The sequence below is a fragment of the Panthera tigris genome, chromosome B2 (assembly GCF_018350195.1).
Source record: "Panthera tigris isolate Pti1 chromosome B2, P.tigris_Pti1_mat1.1, whole genome shotgun sequence".
Lineage (NCBI taxonomy): Eukaryota > Metazoa > Chordata > Mammalia > Carnivora > Felidae > Panthera > Panthera tigris.
The window spans coordinates 112,089,338-112,106,764 of NC_056664.1; the positions used below are offsets into that span (position 1 = coordinate 112,089,338).

The following is a 17,427-nucleotide window of genomic DNA, read 5'->3' on the forward strand; positions in this document are numbered from 1 at the left end:
GGGGAGGGTCCCGAACATCCGCGCGCCGGAGGTTCGCCGGGAACCGCTCGAGGGGCTGCTAGCACCAGGCCTCGAGGGGCCGAGCACCAGGCCTGCCTCCCCACACGGGACTTTCGCGGTTCAGACTCCGCCGGGCCTGGGCTGGGCCTGGCAGCCCGGCCGCGCCTCCTCCGCCCGCCGTCCGGTCGCGCCCCCGCTCCCAGGGGAGTTTCTGGGCCCAACCCTGCGAGGCGGGAGGGCGGAGGGAGGGTGAAGGCCCCGGCTCGCGGCGAGCAGGAGCTCCAGGGCCCCCGCGGCCACCCCGGCCTCTCCCCGCGCGCCGCCCGCCCGGCCCCAAACGGCCCTGCCCGGCCCGGAGCCCGTTCACCTTGAGCTGCCCTACCAGCCGCAGGAACTGCAGCAGGTTCTGGGCCCCCCGGCCCGATAGCGCCGCAGCGGAGGCCGAAGCCATGCGGCCACTGGTCTGGCAGGTCCGAGCAGGCCGAGAGGCCGCCTCCTGAAGCTCCTCCCCCTCCTCCGCCTCCGCCTTCCTCCTCCTCTTCCCCCCTCCTCCTCCCTCCCCATCCTCCTCTTTCTCTCCAGACTCCTTCACCTCCCTCGCCCTCCTCTTCCTCCTCACCCAGGTTTTCCCAGACCCTTATGGAAAAGAAGTGTTCCACCTTCCTGGCCTTGATGGCTGTGCCTCAGGCACTGAACCATCCGTGGCAGGCATAGTGTTTGGTGCATGCTAGTCACTCACTACTTGTTTGCTAATCTCCACTCAACTGAACTCTGTCAAATTTTTAAATGGATTGCAGTTGGGTAGGGGAGAGGGAGAGGGTAGTGTGCCTTTGGAGCAGGAGGGCTAGGCAGTATTGCAGGAAAATCTTACCCAAATTAGCAACTCAGTGTCCGATTGGGGGAAGAAATAAGAGCTCTACTAAAAGGTGGGCAGTCTATGAACATTTTAACAGAGGCACAAGGAAAGTAGTCTGGAAGGCAGAAGTAAACTAGGAGACACAAAAAAAAAACACTGGGAGAATTTGGGACTAGCCATAAAAGGCTAGGGAGTGAAAGCAATCCCATGATGCAATTACAGCCTCCCTAACGACTGAAGAATCCCCTACTCCAAAAAGTTGTCTGTCTGTCCCAACTGTCTTAATTTCATCAACAACCAATGATACTAGTTTTTAAAGACATTTAATGGACATGCATACAGAAGGACTCAGGGAGAGGCTAATGTGGAGAATAGACTATATGGGGTAGGGAGGAGGTAGGGAGATCATTTAGGAGACTATTGAAATAATTCTTTGAGGAGATAATTTTGGTTTCGTCCAGAGTGGTAATGCAGGTGATGAGAGGGTTGTTAATTTTGTATACAAGGTGAAGGTAGGAGTAACTAATAAGATTTGTGACAGACTGGACGTGGAGTATGAGAGAAAGAGAAGGATGACTCCACAAAATTTGGCCTGACCAACTGGAAGGATGGAGTTGATATTTAGGGAGCTGGAGAAAACTGCAAGAAGAGTATGTTGTGGGGAAGGGTAGGAATCAGAGGTTTGGTACCTGGGGTACCCAACATTTAGAGTTTGGGAGACGGAGAAGAAGCAATCAGTGAGGTAGAAAGAGAACTAAGAGATGTGTTCTAGAGCTGAATGAAGAAAATATTTCAAGAAGGAAGGAATGTGGTTGTTGTGTATTGGTTTGTTGTGATTTCCAAATCTCCGCATTTATGACAAAAATGAGATTGTTTTTAAGAGTAAAGTTTTGATTAAGAATGAAGTAAGCTGCGATGGGCTAAGGACATCACGTCCGTTGTTGTTTATAAGCACTTAGGAGCTCAGGTGCTGGGGGCTTAGCAGTAAAAACGTATGAAGGAAGAAACAGCTATGGCAAGGGGGACATTAAGACTCTAAATACGAAGAGTTTGTAAGGACTATCAGAGAGTGTTTGCTCTGTGCGAGGTAACTGTCTCCGCTGACCACAGTTCACGGAAGACCTTGGGGCAATTAACGCCTGCTGCTGTAAAGACAATTCTTACCCTCAGTGCAAAACCCAAGCAATGGCAGACCAAGGAGACTTTGCTGATCAGCAGTAACATGCGACTAGCAACGGGGGATTTTTAGTTTTGCGCTGCCAGCGGTTGATTGGCTAAGCCGGCTCTCCTGAGTATCAACTGGTATAAAGGAACACTTCAACTAAATATGGTCTTTCTTTCATCTTCCCTTGCCTGGAACAATAGTGTGATTAATCTGTCATTGGTTTGGAGTATGTTATTCTTTACTGGGTTATTAACAGACATTATCCTGTATGCCATTGGTTTATAAAATTCCTACAGCGAACCTGTGAAAAATAAATTCCTGGGACAGACAAACTCAGTCTCTGAGGATTAATTTGCCTCCCCCCAAAAAACCGTGGTCAGCCAAGTCAATGTTATGTCGGATAAGGATTGAGATTTGATTACCAGACTTAATAGATTCAGTGTCATTCGTGATGATAGTAAGAGCAGTTTCACTGTAGAGAGGCAAACAGAACCCTAACTGGAGATCGTTCCAGAGAAAACAGGAGTGAGTATTTCAACTCATTTCAAATAGAGTGGGGCTACTGGAGGATTTTTTTTTAAGACTAGAGATATTATAGTATGTTTACTGATAGAGGCAATCTAGTAACTAGCAAGGGAAAAAAAATCATGATATAAGAGACAAAGGAGAGAAATGCTGTAATGATGGCCTTGAGTAGGTAAAAGAGGATGTAATCTAGTGTATAAGTTGAAAGATTAACTTTAGGAATATGGAGAATTCATCCATAATACAAGAAGAAGGAAAGTGTACGGTAACTAATTTATGGCAGATGTGGGCATCGGAGATTGTAGAGTTCTCTTCTGATTGCTTCTGTTTTCTCACTGAAATAAAAAGCAAGATCTAGACTAGGTTATGTTGTAGTAACAAACAGCCTCCCTCTGTATTGCAGCAGTTCAACACATCAAAGGCGTGTTTCTCTCTTGCTAAATGTCTATTGTTGATCAGCCTGGGAATGCTGCTCTGACTCATCCATGGGGCTAGAGGCTCTCTGTGCTCCTCTATGGCTGACACTGAAAAGAGAAGAGTGGCATACTGCCACTTAGAGCCTCTGTCTGGAAGTGTTATATCACCCTTCTACGTGTCATTGGCCAAAATAAGCAACACTGCCATATCTAATTCAAAGTGGGGCTATGGGTACAGTCTTACTATGCTTCTGGAAGGAAAGGAAACCAGAACATTTGTGAGTGGAAGAGGAGGTTTGGATGATTATGGAGAGTGAAGGCATAAAATAATGTTTTGGAGAGTGGGATAACAGGTGTAAATATGACTAAGGACTGAATGAATGCCAAGGATGGGGGGGGGGCATATGTTAAAACCGGTTAGGGTGATGGGCTAGGTGGTGCCAGATGAAGGAAGGATCAGAGATAAAGTGGTCAGGTCCCGTGGAGGAAAACAAAACTAAATAAACAAAAGATCCAGTAGAATAAAAAAGAGGAGGATGTTTGATTTGCAGAAGTACATAATGAGGAACATTCTAGAGATGGGTGCTGTGAAGCAATGGGACTGCAAGCCAGATGGTGGATGTGCAGTGCAACCTGTAAGTTCTCTTTTTGAGCGGCCCTGCCCGCTTCTTTTGCCAACAGTGCCTTGATTTCCTTTTGATTTCCTTACTCACACAGGGTTCATTTAGTCTTCATGGGTATCTCTACATGTATTTGCAACTTGCTTTGCAAAATACATGTGAGCTCTCTTTACTTTGTGTAGCAAGCTATAAAGACTTTCTCCAGTTGCCTAAATTATCAGGAGTCAGAAGACATTAAGTTGACAAGAAATTGGGCATATATTATTTTTGAGAGGCCCTATTTTAAAGATGATAATGGATCTGAGGGGATTTTATTATCCAAAAATAAATTGTTATGACAATTCAAAAAGTACTGTCACCTTATTACTTTTCTAAACTGTAAAGATTGGTCAGGGCTTGTAACAGGGCTTTATTGCTTCCTTGTCATGAAAAATACCAACAAGAAGCGACTATGGTACATAGAGTAATGGCCTCCCAAGGACGTCTGTCTGCTAATCTCCAGAGCCTGTGCATATGTTATAGTTCATGGCCAAGGGGAATGGGAGCACATGAAATTTAGTTTGCTAATCAGCTGGATTTAAAATAGGGAGATTATGTTGAATTATCTAGACGGGCCTTGAAGGTTGAAGAAGGGGACACAAGAGTAAGTATCATAGTGATGCCATGTGAAAAAGATTCAACTGGCCATTGCTGGCTTTGAAGATGGAAGGTGGTCATGAGCCAGGGAAAATGGCAATCTCTAAAAGGTATAAAAGGCCAAGAAAATTAGATTTTCCTCTCAAACCTCCAGAAAGGAATGCAGCCTGGCCAACATCTTTCTGTTGGCCCAGTGAGACCTGTTTTGGACTTCTGACTCCCAGGACTGTTAGATAATAAATTTTTGCTGGATGAAGTGTGTTCTAAGTTTGTGGTAATGTGGTAAAGCAGCAATAGGAAGCTAATAGAGTGACTCCTCATATTGGACGACCGGCCTTGACCCTTTTTTCTTCCCCCAAAGAAGGGAAATTGGCAATCCCAAACCTTGGTCCCTACCAAATCACTACCAAACCAGTGACTTATTTCAAGGTCAATCAGTAGTGTTGGAGGAAATCTGAATCAACTTGTCTCTCCAGAAGGATCGTCTGTGTTAAGCAATGGGCAAGGAAAACTATTTGGCACCACTTACTTGAGTCAGTTGGAAGAAAAGATGAAATTCGTAGGCTCTCTCTAGACGGCTTCTTCCCTTGGGCTCACTATACATTTCAGGTGAATCCGTGAATATCCTGAAATGGTCTACAAGTTGAGTTGCTTCTGAGGACTTTTCTGGTGAACAGATCCTTCCAGAGATCTGTGACCAGAAAGAGAAAGTTGCTAGCTATGCAGCTGTGGTGTCGCACACAATGCTGTGGTCTTGGTGTTACAGTTAAAAAAAAAAGCTACAACTGATGGAGCCTCTGCTATGATGTGTGTTGTCACACAGCTCACCGCGCTTTAACCCTCCCAGCCTCCCTCCTAGCTATTAATAATCCCCCGTTTCACATGAGAAAATTGTGTTGCACAGAAGCTGACGAACTGGCCTCAGTTTTGTAGCCAGGGAATGGTGGTGCCATCTTCCTCCACCTCTTTCTTTACATGACATCCTGCTGCTCCCCAGCCAGCTGTCTGTCCGTACCTGTTTCTTATTATTGTAAGTATTAAATGAGACTCTATGCATGAAATAGATTTTGTAACTACTTAGGTAAAGAATTGGGGTAGAGAATAGAGAGCAGTAGATCAATTGAGACAATCTGCCTTGAAAACAATCATAAGTATGCTTTAGCAACTGACTGAACAGAGTAGAGACCAAGTCTGACCAAGATCCAAATTCTTTTTTTCCCCCTTAAGATATTCGAGGAAGAAATATTCCTTCTGCCTGCTGTATCTTCATAGATTATAAAAGAAGTTAATAGTTGACCTACATCAGTGGTTCTCAACCTCAAGGTGATTTTGCCCCAAGGGAACACTTGCAATGTTTGGAGACATTTTGGGTTGTCATAAAGTGGGGGTTGCACCTAGTGGGCGGAGGCCAGGGCTGCTGCTAAAATTCCTACGGGCATACGACAACCTCCCACAACAAAGAATTACCTGGCACAAAATGTCACCAGTGCCACAGTCTGTGGGGCCAAGGAGAAAATGCTTACAATTAAATTCCTTATATTGTTGATGAATTATAAGAGGCAGAAAACTGATGTTATGTTTATATTAAAATGAATAAGGAAATAGAGATGCCTGGGTGGCTCAATTAAGCATCCAACTCTTGATTTCAGCTTAGGTCATGATCTGGCTCGTGGTTTGTGAATTCTAGCCCTGCATTGGGCTCTGCGCTGACAGCATGGAGCCTGCTTGGGATTCTCTGTCTCCTTCTCCCTCTCTCTCTCTGCCCCCCCCCCACAAATATAAATAAACTTTGAAAAAAATAAAATGGGTAAGGAAATAAAACAAACAAGTTTCACATGTAACCCCTCTTTCTTCAGAGGCACAGAAAAGCTCCTGATGGACGCCGTGCAGAGATCAGGGAAATTAGAGGAAGGTTTTGATCATTTCTGTAACTAGGTAAAAGCAGAACAACTCCTCTCACAGACCGTCAATGTGGGATAGTAAGTGTGGGAGCGAAGGAACAGTACAAGAGGAATGCTTATTCGCGAGAAGGAGATGGGGCTCTGTTCTCTTTTGCCACTTCTCTTGCCTGCAGCGTAGGACTGCAGTGCAGGAGAGAAGTCAGAGCATGTGCCTCCCCTGTAAAACCAGACTGTAACTAAAGAGCTCGGGAAGACTTCCTGCCGAGATGGGCAGCAGCTGAGCTCTCCAAGCCTGTGTTGGCTGAGGGTGATGGCAAACACATTGCCAGGGACGAGGTGCCTTCTTCCAGCTAACCTTAAGCAGAGCAAGGACGGTTTGGCTCCAGGCCAACCATCAAAAGGTTGTCTGCCATCAAAAGGTGAGATAGTCACCTTTGCACGTATCTGGATTACAGGGTGAAGGATTCCTACGTGTACAAAGGCAACATTACTGTTTTGTTTTATTTTAAATTATCTGAGTAAATAATTCCTTTGCATCAGTTTTCTGGTAAGCCCTCACATCTTCTCTGTAGGTGTCCATCTTCAGAGACTAAAATATAGTCATAGTTGTACAGGTACCTTTAGCTGCTCTATCACCCCATCTTTATCATAAGGAACAGTCTCCGACTTTAAGAATTCTTTAACTTAAGAAGTCCATATCTGAGCTCATGGAATATTTCTTCGTTTTATCATGACGGCTGACACTAGACAGAAAGATTCTTGTAGGTAGACACTGTCCAAACCATCTTTTATCCACAGAACCTAAAGCCTAGCCTGACATTCCCCTAGATACGGTGACAAGAAAATGGCAAGTGGGAGGGGAACGTAGAAGGGAGACCCATTTGGGGACAGAATCATCTTGCCCAAAGGTGTTCGTAGAGTGGCACAAATCAGGAGCTTAAAATGTTAATCTGAGGAACAAAACCAGTCTCTGGGAGACGGTTGCCAACTTCTACCAGAGGAGATGCCATTGATCTAAAGACTCCAGATTTTGTGTGAAGCAAGAGTATCCTGGATTGGGAGACACATGTGCCCCTCTTCTCCTGTGCCCGGGTGAGGCTGGGGTGGCAAGGAGCTGGGGAGGAAGCTATCAGACTTCCAGGAGATCCTTCCTGTCTCCAAGCCCATGCACGGTCCACCTACCACCGCAACCACGGCAGCAGCCACATCTGTTCTGCTCCTTCTGCTGCTTCCTATTCTCTCTTTTGAGCTTGTAAACTGCCTTCAAATGGGAGCAGCTATGAGCCTGTATGTGCCTTCAGCTGTTTCTAATTCTCTCCCAGGCCCACTCTCTCCCAGTAAATGACACATTGTAGAAGGTGTTTTATAGCTCTACTTGTTAATAGAGCCAGACAGTTCTGTAACAAAACCTAGCACAGCAATCAAGGTTAAAACACAAAATCATACAATAGGAGTAAGATAAATAGAATTTCATCTATAAAAGAAGGAGCTGGACCATCTAATTTTTAAAGTGCCTTCCAATTCTAAAATTCTAACCTATAAAACAACATTTCCTCAAAGTCGAGGTATATGTTGTTTTGTGCTTGGGCTGTTGGAACACTCCCCTGTTAGCGGAGTTAGCTTGTCTTCACAGATTCTACTATAAACAAGTGAATGAATGATAAAGGGATAATTGAATCTGCTCCTTTTCTCTGTGCCAGAGATTCAGGACTGAATGTCTATATAGGACTCCACATTGCGTTTAAATATACATTTTTTTTTTATGTGATAGAGAGTGTGAGCCGGGGAGAGGGGCAGAGGGAAGAGAGATCTTAAGCAGGCTCCACACTCAGTGCGGACCCTGACGCAGGGCTCAATCCCACAACCCTGGGATCATGACCTGAGCCAAAATCAAGAGCTGACTGCCCAACTCACTGAGCCACCTAGGCGCCCCATTAGTTATTTTTTTTTCTTTTACTTATCATTGTGTTTAAAAAATAATAATTGTCAGTAAATAATTGCAGGCTGCACTATCAGATAAAATATTTTTCTTTAAACTTTCCCTATTAATGAGCATTTTCTTCCTTCTTTTGAGATGAGAAAAAAATTCTGAATAGGTATCAAGGCCTCAGTTTAACTCAGTTAATGAAAAATTAACCCATCATCCTTTGTTACTTTGTGATTAATGTTGGTCCACTGCCAACTAGTTGCTACTGAATTGATCTATAAGCTCAGAGAGGATCTATTAATGAAGAAGTAACAAGCAAAATAGTAAAGTGCTGTTGAACAGGTATGTGTATACTGTCCACATCCCTGTTCAGGATGGGTGAGAGAGGAGGGTGTGAGAATAAGCAGTGCGTTCTCGCCTTCTCAGTAAAGACAAGAAGAAATACAAACTTCTTGGAGTTTGGCTCCTTTGGCAATTATTTCCCCGCCGTTTACAGACACCGCCTGTAGTATTAGAAGATTCCCACTAGGTGGCACCATGTAATCAGGGTTCCTTTTCATCAGCAGACGGAAGCCTGCTGGGCCTTTCTGAATCATGAAATAATTTATTGTTCTGGGTTAATTTGGACTTACAGAAAGCTTTCACCTCTCTCTACACTTCTGTGACTTTTTCTATCTTTCTACTTTCCTGTATTTTATTTTGGTTCTTGGGAATCTGGGTCAAAACCTAGGGATAGGCATAGAGTTGATGGCCACCATGGTAGTGATAATCATGACAGATGACTTAGAGACACTGATAGTGACCTTTTATTGAAGACTTATGATGTATTTCTAGGTATTACTTCCAAGACTTACAGAAACTCTGCAAGATTGCCTTCGCTTTATGAACAAAGAAACTAAGGTTCAGAGAACTGAAGCAACTTTCCCAAGGATACCCAACAAGGAGGTAAAGAGGCACAGCATGAATCCAAGTTTATGTAATTGCCAAGGTATTAATGATCCTTGGGTCATTCACAGAAGTTGAATATTGGTTGCAATGAGAAAAAACAGGAGTCTAGCCTTTGTGAAGTTCATAATCTAAAAGAGGATATAAAGTAAAAATAAGGAAAATAGAGCAAATTATTTGTAATACAAATGAAAGAAATATGTGTATGTATATATATATATATGACATTTATAAGACCATAAATTTATAAGGAGTGTGAGATTGTTGGTAACACTTACCAGGTGTAGAGTCAAGAAGACGTCCTGAAGTCGATTCTTCTCTTGGAGTAGAATTTTTCTGTGGGGACAGTTCTGAAGACAGGAGTGATAAAGGCAGAAAAAAGAGCAGATATTCTTGGGTTTAGCTCTCAAACTCAGGAATCTCTATTGTTCATGGTGGGTTTCTTTTTTTCATGACACTCAGATTTGCTCTATGCCCTTGGAGGTGATATCTCAGCTAGAGCTGTATACGTAGATGAAGAGACCTGAGGAAAACGTTTTGAGGGTTAAGAAACCCTTCCAGATTCTTTATCCTGTAGAACCATAAGAACAGCAAGAGCCAGGAATATCATAATACTAAAATAAATGAATGTTTATTTGCTGGAGGCTGGGCATCCCACCTGGTACCTTGCATGCATCACTGAACATAATCTTAACCCAACTCCATAAAATGTTTATTAAATTAGTATTCCCTCAGAATGTCGAGCTTAGGCAGGTTGTGTAACTCACCAAAGAGCGCACAGCTAGTAAGTGATGAGGCCGAGATTTCATCCAAATTGGCAGATCAAAGAACCCAGCTTTTAACCTTTAAATACAGTGCTTCCATTTAACATGCATGCTACATGGCAGTGAGCAAACGCTCTGGCCATCGTAATACTAACTTGATTTTGATTTATAAGATTCAAAGAGCTTTCAAGGATGTTATTGGATTTGAGGCTAGCAGAAATCCAGTGAGAAAGACAGTTTAGATTTTCTTACCTCTCCCTTCCCTTCCACTGTCCTTCCTGCCCCTGCTGATGGATACACGTGCCTCCAACAAAGAGTTTACTAACTTAGGTTAAGTCACAGAGCTACTAAGTGGCAGACACTTGAACCCAAAATTCTCATCCTTAGCCCGTTGCCTTTCTCCTCCAATAGCAGCACCCCTTTATAGTAAATAATGTATTATTAGGTAAAATTTCTGCCATTGGCACTGAGAATACATTATCTCCAAGAGTTTCTGTTAAAAGTCAAACAAGCTATATAGGAAGAACTGCATGGATATCAAATAATACATAATGGTATATATTTTAAATTACTTAAAACTCCCTGCAAAGGAAGAAGAATCGGAAATGCTTTTCCAAATATTTTACATGAATGATTTTGGAGACATATGCAGTGATTTGTAAAACTATTTGCAATCAACATCTGTGTTTTTTATGTGTTATAAATAGAGAGGTCTGCACTTTATTAATACAAACAGAACATAGTAGAGTTTAAAGGTAAGAAAGCTGTTCAGTTACAGCCCGAGATATTACAGTAAGCTTTTATACAGTCCCAATATTTCCAATACCCTCTAAGCTGCAAAATTCTGTGAACTCAAGTGAGGGAAGAGTGGTCCAAAGGAAAGGACCCTAGGGTAGTCATCAGTTGGGTGAGGAGTCAACAAAGGAAGTGTATGATGTAGTCACTACACCACTCTGGACCCCAGGCTCCTCGTCTGTAACAGGAGAACCCCAGAAGACCTCTAAGATCCCTATACTTCTAAAGAATAGTTCTTAATCTGAATCATATTTTGAGATTTGTGTTATTCAGCAGAAGATCCAGAACTTTTAAGAATGGTCCAGGCTGAGAAGTAGATTGTGAACTTTCCATTATTCTTTTAAAATTATTTTTTATTATTTATTCATTTTTATGGAGACTTTTTTTTCTTTGTTGAAAAACCTAAGACTTGGGCACATCAAATAAAACCAATTTCTGGGGGAGAAAAATCAAAACCCACAACGGAAAAAAAAAAAAGTTAACACTGTCTGGGCCACAGCAGAACCCAGAGGATATATTCGTTTAGTTGAAAAATTCTAGGTACTTCCTAAAAATATGGAATGCTTCATGAACTTGCATGTCTTCCTTGTGCAGAGGTGATGCTCATCTTCTTTGTGTTGTTCCAATGTTAATATATGTGCTGCCAAAGCGAGCACCCGTTACTCTTTTTTACGTGAATTCACGGGTGGTGAAAAAACATTTTGACGTGGGAAGCTCAGGTTTTATTTTCAAAGCACCCACCTGGCTGCTTCCACTGCAACAGGCAGGATGGATATATAGTCTCAGGTCCTTTGCCATTGTTGGTAGAAAAAGTGGTCAAATGCTGTGCAAAGAGGAAATGCTAATGAACACAGATTCACTCCTCTGGTTGAGAGTTCCTTTGACTCTGGCCCACAGAGAGGCCATACTGGTTTCTGATGACAGATGGCGCACTTCACCAAAAGATCATCACAACCTGACGGTTGGGCGGGAGCCTTACCACTTTATTCTTTCCTTTTAATGGGCTGCAGATGTTCAGTATATATGAATGTGGCATGCATGAATATCCAAAAAGTGATTATCAAGGCATCGCATTCCTTTGGATGATAAACTTCGTTCAGCACTGAAAGAAGAAAAAGGGTAAAAAGAGAAGGGTGAGAGTGGGGGAGGGGAGAGAAATCTTTAAAAAACTTCCAATGTTTCAAGAAATGTTTGTATTCTCTTGTGGGCCACCTGTAAACTAATTTAAAAATTTGCGTTGCAAATTAGTGTGCCAACGAGGTAGCCTTAGGTTTGATTCTGCAGGTAGAAGGAATTGGGTTTTTAGGATCCCTAAGCCACAGCATTGAGCTTGTATGTACCAGACCAAATTCTTGCAAACTTTCAAAGGTACAAATGCTATTCTTAGTTAGAAAGAAAAACCTGAAGGATTGTAAATAGAAATTAAAAACTTAGGATTTAATAAACTATGGTTCAAATGTAACACACAACTCCCAGAAAGCAAGGCACAAGTATTTGGTCCCCTGGTTTAAACTGATGGTATCACAGGATGCATCTTTTTATACCTTTCAAGTAATGAATATCTTTGTGTTCATGAAATAGAAGGCGTTGGAATTTTCCTTGGCCTCCTAGCCAAGTTGGCTGCCCCTGTGTTAACCTCCCAGGTATGGTCAACTGTCTAGCTTATGTACCAGTGTCCCTGTTTTATGCTTGAATTCCTCCAAAGATGGAAAACTCACTGTCTCTCATGATGACCCACCTTGGACAGTACTTCTTATTAAATCATTCTACTTATGTTAAAATGAAATTTGTTTACCCGAAGTTCTTTTTTTTTTTAATCCATCAATGAAACAATAGTTCAAGAAGCATTTCATAGTATCTGCTACATGTCAGGCCCTGTTAGTCCTTAGGAATAAAAAGATGAGAAAATTATATATAGTTTAGCTGATCTTGTGGGATTTATAATCCAATTGGATGGATCTCTCCATTTTTTCCATCCTAATTCTTCTAGAAAATAGGTCATACTCCTGTGGACAACAGTGGTACTCTACTGTAGGTACATCAGCATCTCAGTAGAGAAAGGGGCTATAACCTGAAGGGATCCCTAAGTGACTCTATTTACCACCACAGCCCTGTTTAAGAGTCATTGCTCTAATGCTTTTCTATTCCTCCAGAAGTCCAATCTTACTCCAGCAGGATGTCAGATCAAATATCTGAAGAAAACTGTCATATTTCTTTCTTCCCTCCATAATCATTTCTTCCAGTTAAACATGCCACATAATTCAAACTATGATTATTTTATTCTGAAGAAAAGATGGCCTCAAAAAAAGCTGTTGAGAGCAGTTCTAAAGGCAGAAGAAATCTGTGAGAAGTGAACCTGAATCCATCAGGCCAAAGCAACAGCCGAGGAAGAAGAGAGGTGACCAGCAGAGAGAAGCCTGAGCTTTGTGTGATGCCCTGTAGATGTCGTCTTTCCAGAAGAACATCGTCCACAGTGACCAACCAAAAGTGTGGGGAGCACAGAGAAGAAAAGGCAAGTGGATGCACTTAGTTCCCCATCTTCTTGTCTTCTTTCGTTCTGAGGCACAACAGATTGTTCCTTGATGGGGGTTAGAAACCAGGTAGAAGAAAGCAAATTCTGTACTGTGAGCAAGTTAAGATTTAGAGACAGCTACAGAGAAGCAGGGAAAGACAGAGAGAGAGGGGGGAAAGAGGAAGAAGAAGAAGAAGAAAAGACAAGCTAAGATAAAAATCATTCCCACTTATACAGCTGGAATGTTTATAATGTAAAGAGACAGCTGCATTAAAGGATTAGGCCCCACTGCCTGATTAACATCATTTGATCTTTTGCTATTGAAAAGACCCTGTGTATTTTCAAAGGCAGTGGGTTTCTTAAATAAAACCAGGAGTCTGGGTTAGCAGAAAGCTGTTAAAAAACAACGCACTTTTAGTTTAGTAATCTTTTTGTCCTACCTGCTTCATAGTCTTCAGTTTCCTTCTTTGTGTTCTTGGGGGAGGGGGCTGCACCTAAATCTGAAAATTGGGGCTCCAGGAAATACGATATGACAAAAATAAGCATGAAAAGTCATGATGACCTAAATCGGTCAAATCAGATTTTTCCCATGAATATCATCCTGGGGAGCTTCTTTTTCTGTTTTGTTCTGAGTTTATTTTTTTTATCCTTTACTCTCCATTGCCAACCATCACCACACAATTTCAGTGAGAGAGATTAGCACATCATACCATACGATTTTCATGTTTTACTTTCTATATTATTAATCTGCTTTTCTTTCTTCCTCCCTCCCTCCCTCCCTTCCTCCCTCCCTCCCTCCCTCCCTCCTTCCCTTCCTTCCTTCTTTCCTTCCTTCCTTCCTTCCTTCCTTCCTTCCTTCCTTCCTTCCTTTTTGTAAGTTAAAAGTGAGATCGGAACTCTTAACTGAATTAGATAGAAATTGATTGTGAGGAAGTCAAAATTTTCCATTAGCCAACTTGTGGGAGGAATCAGAGCATCTCCACATCCATACTGTCATCCCAGGGTGGCCGGGCAAAGAGGTGGGAGGGCCTCTGGTCATTTGAGAGGACCAAGCAGTCGTCATAACTAGTTCAGTCTCTGTGGCCCATTCAGCTCTTGGCATAGTTGCCAAGCCAGCCAACAAAGGAGCATTGTAATCCTGACAGTTTCCCAGCATTGACTGGACAGGCACAGACCACCAACCAGCTCCCTTCACTCCTACTGTTCACAAGTGAGACCATGAATGGAAAAAAAAAGTCAGTGGCAAAAATCCCACATCCTGCTAAGTTGCTGTGCAGATGCTTTTCTAGCGAGTGAGTCTCCCTCCAGGCTGGTGATGCTCATACCTGTTTCCTTTTTCTTTTTTGTTTGTTTGTGTTTAAGTATATTTAGCTGAAATGGTGATAACATAATTCTCACTGATGCCTACCAAAAAAATTAGGTTTGACTTTTGATAAATGAGCATATGGCACACAGTAATATGGAAAATGGGAAGTGTAACAAAAATAAAATGTCATAAATGTAAAGAAGATAAATTGAGGGAGGCTGCTGCTGAGTTAAGAAACTAGTGGTACAAGCCACTGTGAATCTTAAGCAGTTGAATTTGGAGACATAAGAATATGGTTTTCAGGTATAAAGTGGAATCATTTTAACTCAATTTTGAATTTTGAATATGTGCCCCAAAGTCTGCCCTTTCTGTAGACCAAGCCAAGGATGTCTCCAACTCTGGTTTTAAAAATAGCAATAAGTGAAATAAAATTTTTTAGAACCGTGTAAATTCAAGAGATATATATCATGTATTTATTACTGATTAAAGGTCAGGAAGTATTTTTAACAATTAGATAAAATGATCTTTTAATATGTTTCAATGGTCAATGTGGCATAGTTTTATCTATTTAAATTGCCTTTTTAAAAATAAGTACAGATTCCAGCAATGGGATGCCATCTTTACGTATCAATTTTCAAATATTCAAACAAATGACAGTGTGCTCCATGCTGATGGTGGAGGTAGAATGAGAATATGGTGTGTAAACTGGATCCACAGATTTAGACAGCAATTTAGCAGAATCTTAGTAGTACTCTGTCCCTTTGACTCAGTTATCCTACTTCTTAAAATATATTTATGTGTTTATATATTACCTATGTATGTGAAAAATATTATACTGAAGGCAAAATAAGGCAAATACAGTATTATTCATCAAGGGGAAAATAAAAGCAAAAACAGAAAGAAACAAAGCCCCCAAACAAAATGAAAATAGAGTTACCTTGTTAACCCTAAATAAATCTACATGATAGGATACTATGTAGCTATTAAAAATTGATGTATCCAGGGGCACCTGGGTGGTTCCCTCGGTTCAGCCATTAAGTGTCCAACTCTTGATTTTAGGTCAGGTCATGAACTCATGGTTCGTGGAATAGAGCCCTGCATGAGGGTCCATGTTGACAGCAAGGAGCCTACTTGGGTTTCTGTCTTCTTTCTCTGCCTCTCCCCTGCTTGGGCATGCTCTTTCTTTCTCTTTCTCACACTCAAAAATAAATAAATAAACTTAAAAAAAAAAAATTGATGTACCCAAAGATTCTTAATAGTATGGGAGAATGCTTATAAACGTTAGGAGAAAAGAGAAGCTGTCATTGAGTGACTGGTTATGGTTTTAGCATAGAAAAGTGCAATAAACACTAATGATCGTTGTCTTGTTGGTGGGGTTATGGTTGATTTTTCAATGTACATTTCCACATTTTCAAAATTATTGACAAAGAGCATATGCCATATTTCGGAATCATTAAAAAGTTTATTTTTAAAAAAATTTCTTCTGTTGTAAAAAAACTAATAAAAACCTCTAAATATCCATCTAAGGGTTATTTTACTTAAAAACAATATAAATGAATCAATACCTCAACGTGTTACCAGGAAGTCCTGCTGAGACTATTTTTGGTGCTGATTAGATTGACTTTCACTTCCTTTATTTTCTTCTTGAAACCCCCCCCCACCCCGTAAAAATATACAGCAGGTTAAGCAACATAACCTGGGGTTATTTTTCTCCTATTACCCCAGTATTGCCTCTGGGCTTGTTTGAGATGGCTTATCCTGGGGAGAATGTGGAGTCCTGAACTCTGATCAAAAATCCAGCATGCTGGAACCTGTGCGCTAGGAAATAACTGCCTTCATGGACAGCTAAGCTGCAAGATACCCCTCACGGAAAGTCTAACCGAATGTCACAGGTTTGAAAACTGGTGATGATCAGAGTTCTTTTGCTTTTATGGCCCAGCATTTTTTCAATTTTGTTTCATAGGTAATATTCAAGTCTTACTCATTAAACTCCAGGTACTGGGTCTCTCGATACAATCACTCATTCAACTAGCAAATTTCAAACACCTTTTGTGTTCTATGAAGTTATGTAGCCTCGTGGTTAAGAGCATAAGCTTTGGAGTCAGACCCAGTTTGGTAGCACTAGCCTCAGGCCCAGGCAGGAGGTGGAATAGTACGTGGGGGGTCCGTACCAGGCTCCACGTCCCTGTTCTGGCTGCTGGGGTTGGGATTGAGGAGTATGCACGGTCAAGGGGCACATTCCTGTAGAACCTGTGCTCTTTGTGGCCACCCCACCTTTTAGGCCATCATCCAGGTTCCAGGGACCCTAGAATTTTCTGCCTCAGGGCCCAAGCCTAATTCCAGTCTGCTCAGGCCTCTTCCCAGGTCCTTTTCTCTGAAAGTGCATTATATCACTAGGGGATCACTCTCAGGCTCAGAGAGGGGCAAAGGACAGACATTTGGGGGGGATGTGGAAGGAGTTTGGCTGTACAGACTGGCACAGAGTCATTGTGAAAATGGAAACTATTTAACACAGTGCTTACCATGCAGTGGATGCTTGACAAATGTTATTTTTGACAAATCCCTTAGTATCTTATTACGTGATATTTTCTGCTTTGAGAGAGAGAGAGAGAGAGAAAGAAAATAACCATGAGAATAAAGCTTCTATAGGGGGACACTATTTATTTTATTATTATTTTTTAATGTTTATTTTTGAAAGAGAGAGAGAGCAAGCAGGGGAGGGAAAGAGAGAGAGAGACACACACACACAGAATCTGAAGCAGGCTTCAGGCTCTGGGCTGTCAGCACAGACCCCGACTTGGGGCTTGAACCCATGAACCATGAGATCATGTCCTGAGCCAAAGTTGGATGCTTAACCGACTGAGCCACCTAGGCGTCCCTAGGGGGACACTATTTTAATTTTTGGTATCCAAAATGGAATCTTTTTTTCAGTAACTTGGCTATTGTGCTGGCCCAATTCCAATACTCTATATTCAAGCTAATTACATTCCTCCCCCACTGGATAAATTATCCTTTACTTCCCCCATAAAAACCATCATGTTATACTTGTGAAACAAGAT

The 17,427-nt window shown here is 41.9% G+C and overlaps 1 protein-coding gene, 1 long non-coding RNA gene and 1 other non-coding gene across 5 annotated transcripts in view; 1 reads left to right on the top strand and 2 right to left on the bottom strand.

Moving 5' to 3' along the window:
* The window catches only part of HDDC2 (HD domain containing 2), a 25,452-nt gene extending 24,989 nt beyond the window's left edge, over nucleotides 1-463 (bottom strand). The window contains exon 1 of one of the 2 annotated variants that reach the window (XM_042987112.1): nucleotides 383-463. In XM_042987112.1, coding sequence (XP_042843046.1) covers nucleotides 383-451 — 69 coding nt within the window. In that variant the 5' untranslated portion in view covers nucleotides 452-463. Of the gene's footprint in view, nucleotides 1-367 lie in introns of both variants that reach the window. The other variant, XM_042987111.1, reaches the window with a different exon arrangement.
* LOC122238734 lies at nucleotides 382-13,062 on the top strand. 2 transcript variants are annotated; one of them, XR_006217857.1, is made up of 4 exons: nucleotides 382-470; nucleotides 5,446-5,541; nucleotides 8,881-8,991; nucleotides 12,794-13,062. It is a non-coding gene; the product is annotated as an uncharacterized LOC122238734 (long non-coding RNA). The 2 variants fall into 2 exon arrangements; XR_006217858.1 differs by lacking the exon at nucleotides 382-470 and adding an exon at nucleotides 5,151-5,248.
* On the bottom strand, nucleotides 11,100-11,206 carry LOC122238884. The gene has a single exon (XR_006218035.1). It is a non-coding gene; the product is annotated as a U6 spliceosomal RNA (small nuclear RNA).
* Nucleotides 13,063-17,427: the final 4,365 nt, after the last annotated feature.